The sequence below is a fragment of the Cucumis sativus genome, chromosome 1 (assembly GCF_000004075.3).
Source record: "Cucumis sativus cultivar 9930 chromosome 1, Cucumber_9930_V3, whole genome shotgun sequence".
In the NCBI taxonomy this organism is placed as follows: Eukaryota; Viridiplantae; Streptophyta; class Magnoliopsida; order Cucurbitales; family Cucurbitaceae; genus Cucumis; species Cucumis sativus.
The window spans coordinates 25,178,102-25,184,784 of NC_026655.2; the positions used below are offsets into that span (position 1 = coordinate 25,178,102).

Genomic DNA, 6,683 nt, shown 5'->3' on the forward strand with positions numbered 1-6,683 from the left:
TGTATTTTGGTCAAAATTTGAAACTCTTGAAGAAGTTATGCCAATTTAAACTCAAAATACAAAGGGTTGGTTTATTATGTAACAAAGGAATCAAATAACGCCAAACTAAACATAATTTGTTAGACATTTATTTTGTGATTCATATCTTCCTACCTTCAATTATATTATATATATAAAAAAAAATCAATCAAAACCACTAACACGAACACAACAATTTGATAGTAATTGCCTTCCGACTTTTTCCTTCTTCAACTTCAAAAGCCAATAAATTTAAATTATTAGACTCAATTTGATAATCATTTAATTTTAGGATTTTAGTCTTTTAATATTAAGCATAAAAACAACTATTCTATCTCTAAAAATTTTATTTCGTTATTTACCTTTTATCGATGTTTTCAAAACATATGGCAAGTTTTGACAAGTAAAGACCTTCATTTTAAAAAAATAGTTACCAAACAAGCTTTTAATAACTCACTCGAAGGCTTAGACTCATAAAAAGCTTACGAGATGGTAATTTGTTGGTTACAAACTTACAATTGAAAAAAAATAATAATAATATCATAAATACTCCTCCAATGTCATGAGGTAAGAAGAAAAAAAAAAGCAATTTTCTTAGACATTGAAAACACCCACAATTGTAATCACTACACTGTCACTGCCAAGAGTTTACATCATTACAAATAAGAAATTGAGAAGATGGCAAATCACAAGGTTGATACTTCACAAGCTCAAGTTTTACATGATTATAATGAAAGATTACAAGAATCACATGGGGAAAGAAACCAAAAGAAGAAAAAAAATATATCACTGCCAATTTACCCAAACAAACCCTGGCTGGTGAAGAAGAAGAAGAAGAAGAAGAATCAAATGGATGGAATGGGAAAAAAATAAAAGAAAAGAATGAAGAGAAAGAAAGTACCTAGAACTTCTATTTATGATCAATCAACAAATGGGAGTGGCAAGAGTAATCCCAAAGAATTTATAACTAAAATCAATCCCACTCTTTCTTTCACCTATGCTTTCTATGGCCCCCTTCCTTCCCCCATGACGGGGAAAAAACACATAATAACCAATAATTAGTAGTTCTTGTGAACATACTCTATCCTCTTTCCTAGCTATCGAATTTCTTAGGTTGACGCCATTGTGCCAAAGTTTTGGCTAAGGAGCCAAGGAATGAAACCTTTGGAGCCATTCCTTTCTTTCCATATAAATGCTTCCCTCCCAAGTCTGTATAAATCGGACCCATGTCCACTTTCGGTATACTTCTTTCGATCTGCAGACCATGAAAATAACTATTCATTTACTACTCATAACTGGTTGACTATACTTTTTATTACACATACAATTTTCTTGCCTAGGGAAAGGAAAACCGAGGCAATGACCCCTCTAGATGTCAAGCAAATTTCTTGATGATATTATAAAGTCTAACACCAGTTCATTGAACAGAAAATATAATGATAGATATGTTGTACCTTGTGTATTTTTCCATCTTTCAAGTAGTATCGGATGCCCGACCAGTTGATTGATTGAGAAAAATGAGAACGTATTGCAGAGATAGTGTACAAAAAGTTGTCCACCAAGATTGCAATGAATACCTGGTGACAAAAACAAAATGTACATATTTACTTGATGATCCAATCAAAAGATGACATAATATAATAATTTAACCTACAATTCAGCTGCCTCTTCAAGCTAAATTAGATCGTCAAAATCTTGGACACTAGCATGTTCAGTTTAATTTTGAAACATTTGGAAAAAGGTTGAAGTGTTTGGCAACTACTCAAAGTAATTTTTGAAATACTTTCAACGTTTATCTTACACTATTTTTGTCAAAAGAATTAAAATAAAAATGATTGTTTTTCTCTAGTAAATCCAAATAGACCCTAAGAAGTAAAACCAAGAAACCAGGTTGTATTATGTCTACCAAGATTATCCTCCAAATAACTAGCTATAGCTACTTACCAATCCCCAGTTGTAGGAAGCAAGAGAGAGTTGAGGAGCCTCCGGGGATAGAATGTTGCATAAATGAACTTCTACTCTAGTCAAGTTCCACATTGAAAAGAGTTCAATAATAGTGCAGGCAGCAAGACTGCACACCATTGTCATCCCTATGAAAAAACGAAAGAGAAGTTAGCTGTGACATAACACTCAGAAATTGTCAAGGCAAACAAAGCTCCAATTCTACAAGTGGACCACATGAGCATTCAGGTAGAGGGGAAGAGTATTTGATGTGTATTGTATTAACAACTGCGCTTTCTCAATGACTTAAGTGGCTATTTTATATAAACCATTAATACTACGTCAATAACCACAAATAATCAGTAATAATATAAACCATTCTCAGAACGTTTGATGCTTAAGGCCTCAAAACAGCCTTTTATCATTCAACAAAAACAACAGCAATGAATAAAATTATTTTACATTTGGTGAAAGCCCTACTGTCAATTCACCATTAATGGCATTCGGCGTTGAGCAAAGTAAAAATGAAATGCAACTAAAAATGAAATGTAACTCACACAAGGATCTCAAGAAGCAAGTTTGGTGTAAAGTAATAGACAGGCTAACTAAAAAGGAAAGTAGTGTGCTCACCCACAGTGCTAAAACCAGTTTCCTCGAGTGAGTAACCTTTAGCGTAAAATCGTAGAGCAGCAGCAACGTGAATCATAGACATAAAGTATGGTGCCACAAACCCCCATGACAGATAGCAGTGAGAAGTAAATAGTGCCCGGTTCATCATCTTGTTAACATGAGACGTGTATGATTCCAAAACGAAAGTTTGTTTTCTCAAGTAATTCCAATACCTGTCATCATGTCAGTCAAAGAGGTCAAAACATGGAAGTAAATAGAAGAAGATTGCTAGACTATATTTGTCTGTACAGATATCAGACCTTCCTAAGTTTAGATCACTAGCCAGAGGATGAGGGAAAATCGCAACAGGAGGTGATGTAATAAGCCTCTTGTGAGCACCTGAAAAGACAAGCATTAATCAACGGAAAACCAACCATCCCATACCCATAAAAGTTATAATTGAATTAATTAATTAAATGTAAAAACATGCTTCTAGTTATTTCAGTAAAAGCTGCAAATCCTGAATTACAAGATAAGAGTACCCCTCCCCTCAACCCATCCTTATAAGTATCAGTAGTCTGTATGTTACCCGCTATAGCTGCTAGAGTCATATCGTCTGAGTATCCACCATCTTGTAGACCAGAGACCACTCCGTAACGATCATATCTAAAATCATCAGCATGCATCTGTCACAAGTCAAATGAAGTTATGATTACTTGATTGCTTACACATACAGTAGTTACAAAGATGCAGAATCTACTTACCATCATGCAACCTCCCCAAAGAAAAAATGTCTTTCCACCAGTAGCAAAGCCCATTGAACAAGGCTGTAAAGTTGACACATTAAAGTAAGAACTTCTTCTTCAGACTTTGGACCAAGCAATTCCACATAAAAGAATTCCTCTTCTTCTAGACAGTGTAAAAAAATAATACCATACCATATGATATTCATAGATGCAGTAACTCCCTAAACTCCCCGAAGGTAAATCAAGAGGGTATCCAGTTTGAATAAATATCTGCATACAATGTAAACTAGAATTAAACATAAAATTGAGTTATGAATCAAAGAATGAACATTTGTAAAAGAAATTACTCTTATTGGATAGTAACATACATCAGGATTCTTTTCCATCTCAGCTGTGAGGGCTCCAATTGTTCCAGGATGCAACCTGACATCATCATCCAAAAATAGCACATATTTGCTATCTTTATGCATTTGCTCCACCCCAATCTGCAGAAAAGTATTAGCTTCTCAATGTTAATAGGAACTATATATAATATCCTCCAATACAATGAATGAACAAAAATAGCCAGATTGGAAATAACTGGTTTGGTTTGTTTATCATGTCCAAATCCTCCAGTTCAACATTGTTTTCAAAATAGTACAAACTTTCAAAAATTTGTTCATCCTCAATCATAAAAGGTGAAGAGGAGGCAGATTATTTCTCAACAAGTTTTTGCAACAGGAAGTACACTAAAACAAGATTATACAAGTTTATCACATACCAACTGATTGTGAATTTTTTGGCTGCAAGTTGTTGCTAGGCCAGCCACTAGAATTCTGGCATCGACCTCATCCTGAAAAAAAAACAAAAATAAAATAATAATAATTTTTAAAAGTCAAGCAAGGAGATAATGAGAAAACAGTTCTGCAAACCGTTGAACCCTAGGCTTCACGTGAATTATGATATGTGATGACAAGAATTATCAATGGAAACAATTGGTGAAGGAAAATGAATTCATACAAACCCTGTAATCAGATAGCAACCGCAATACAGCACTGTAAGCAGGGTCCTCCGTACTTTCCACTACAAAAAGAAATTCTAAAGGACCGCCATAAAGGGATGTCACCTGCAAATTCATTGACAAATGAAAAGTTAACACAATATCTTGGAGCAGTTTTAATTTGCAAAGGGACTAAGTTAAAACACTGTTCTTAGGGAATAAAGTACGAACTACTAAACATAACCATTTTCAGGAGATCTAAAGCTAGATTATACATAGGGAGTTGGCAGATCATCTTATATATGAGGGAAAGTACCCCACCTGGAAATTTTCTTTTATATATATAATTATTAATATTTATGAATATACAATAGCAAGATCTTATTCCCATTTGAAAACACAAACTTGAGTTATATTGTCTCTTTGGAAACTAAAATGATAATAAATACGATTTTGAATTGATCTCCTAATTCATCTTTTTTTTTTCCTACCTAATTAGGGTAGAAATGATAAAAACATAATAATTGAAGTAGGCATAAAGTAAACTCTAACAAAAAATAAAAAATCAACATTCTTCAAATGAAACACGATGGCAATTATTCTACGAAAGAATATGAAAGGAAATTTTGTTTTTTCCTAAATTTGCAAATGCATACAAAAGAACAATTCCCACTAGCCCCATCAAAGAGGAAAAAGAAAGAAACTCACCTGACTTCTCCAATTGTGTAAATTATGTTCTCCAAAGCCTTTTAAAGGCATAATAATTGTCACTCTTGGTAAATTGACCTGATTGGAGTGCTCGAGTTCACTGATGTCATTACAAATGAAAGCAAAGCTATTACCAGCTCGAACTCTCCCCTTTATACGTTTTATCTCTCTATTTCTGCAGAAGGAATGGAAAAAACATGACACTCTTTAAGTTAAAAAGTTGCTAGACTAGACATCCAGAGGCCAAACAGCGTTCAGATTCTATAAATACCTAACATAAGCAGCACAAGCCCACCCAAAGGCAAGAACAAGGCATATTATACATCCCTGCACCCAAAAAAAAAAATAAATAAATAAATAAAACTTCTGTAAAATAATAGAAAAATCTTCACCCAGTTAAATCATCATCTTTTCTATAACATTACACCGAATAAGAGAATCAGACATCAAAAAAGTTCAATCGCTATCGTCAAATTTAAACTAACACATTTCCATATCCAAACGTAATTTCAACTTCCAGCTTAAACAAGCACTAAAAAGAAAATTACAGCAGCATGTAGATATTTTCCAACCGTCAAGAAACGGAAATAACAAAACGGAAAGAAAGATATTTTCCATCCACAACACAACACTGGATGAGAGAATCACACACCAAAAAAATTCAATCACTATCATCAAAATTAAAACTAAGAACACATGTCCAAATCACTACGCAGTTTCAAATTCCAGCTTAGACAATTTTCAAACTGGCAAGAAACGGAAAATAATAAATTCAAACTTTATCTTTGATAACATCATCCATAACATAATACAAAACGAGAGAATCAAACATCAAATAACTTCAACGACTATCCTAACTAAGAACACATTTCCAAATCCAAACCGCAATTTAAAATTCCAGTTTAAACAAGCACTATCACAGCAAGAAAGCAGAAATAATAAATTCAAACTTCCGCGTAATCAGTAATCACAAAGAAGAGAGCTATTCCATTTCCAGCCACATTAGAACATTCACCAAAACCACAATAAAACTAAATAACTAACTCACTAAGCCGAATTTCGCATTTCAGCAAAAGAGAAGGAGAGCAAAAACATAAAAATAATAATAAGAAGAAAACAGATCTGAAAAAGAAAAAAAGAAAAAGAAAAGGAACCTGGATCTGAATGAAAAGAGCAAGAGGAGTAGAAAAGGAATTGCTAAGAGAGAAGAGGAATGAATCAAAAGCATCCATTGAAGACAATGCTCCTCCTCCTTCTCCTCCTCCTCCGTCCATTGGAAAAAGAGGAAAAGGAAAAACGGAGGCGGAGGTGGAGGCAGAAGAAGAAGAAGAAACCCTAGAAAGGAAGAAAAGCAGGCATTCCTTTCGCCGGCTTCCGGAGAGAACAAAATGAGATCTCGAAAGGTTCCTTTAACCAGTGGAAGAGAGAAAAAAAAGGGGAAAAAGAAAAGAAATGAGAGTCGTTGAGATTATATAATGGGAAGAAGAGGGCAAGGCCGAGATTTGACCATTTAACAATTAATAAATAATAGTTACAATTACAATTATAATTATTATTGGTGAATTTTAATTAATAATAATAATAATTAAAAGAGAGATAGAGAGAGGGAAGGAGAAAATGAAGGTTAAAACGAGAGACGAGGGAGAGACCGTTACATATGGTGGGTTTGTTGTATTTATAGT

General features: G+C 33.8%; 1 protein-coding gene across 2 annotated transcripts; it reads right to left on the reverse strand.

The window, feature by feature from the left end:
• Window positions 1–586: 586 nt before the first annotated feature.
• LOC101220411 lies at window positions 587–6,455 on the reverse strand. 2 transcript variants are annotated; one of them, XM_004135622.3, is made up of 14 exons: window positions 6,156–6,455; window positions 5,273–5,328; window positions 5,002–5,176; window positions 4,318–4,419; window positions 4,075–4,146; window positions 3,683–3,799; window positions 3,507–3,584; window positions 3,333–3,395; window positions 3,158–3,254; window positions 2,889–2,967; window positions 2,590–2,801; window positions 1,963–2,108; window positions 1,473–1,595; window positions 587–1,273 (listed from the first exon to the last, which is right to left on the reverse strand). In XM_004135622.3, the coding sequence occupies exons 1-14, from the start codon at window positions 6,273–6,275 to the stop codon at window positions 1,112–1,114; spliced, it is 1,602 nt and encodes a 533-aa protein (XP_004135670.1). In that variant the 5' UTR covers window positions 6,276–6,455; the 3' UTR covers window positions 587–1,111. The 2 variants fall into 2 exon arrangements, with proteins under 2 accessions (XP_004135670.1, XP_031744072.1); XM_031888212.1 differs by lacking the exon at window positions 5,273–5,328.
• Window positions 6,456–6,683: the final 228 nt, after the last annotated feature.

Bases quoted from the DNA above. Each gene is read 5' to 3' on its own strand.
- LOC101220411 (XM_004135622.3), bottom strand. From the start codon at position 6,275: ATGGACGGAGGAGGAGGAGAAGGAGGAGGAGCATTGTCTTCAATGGAT. The intron at 2,802-2,888 runs GTCTGATATCTG...ACATGATGACAG, and splicing joins AGTGATCTAAACTTAGGAAG to GTATTGGAATTACTTGAGAA. The intron at 1,596-1,962 runs GTAAGTAGCTAT...TTTTGTCACCAG, and splicing joins CTTCCTACAACTGGGGATTG to GTATTCATTGCAATCTTGGT.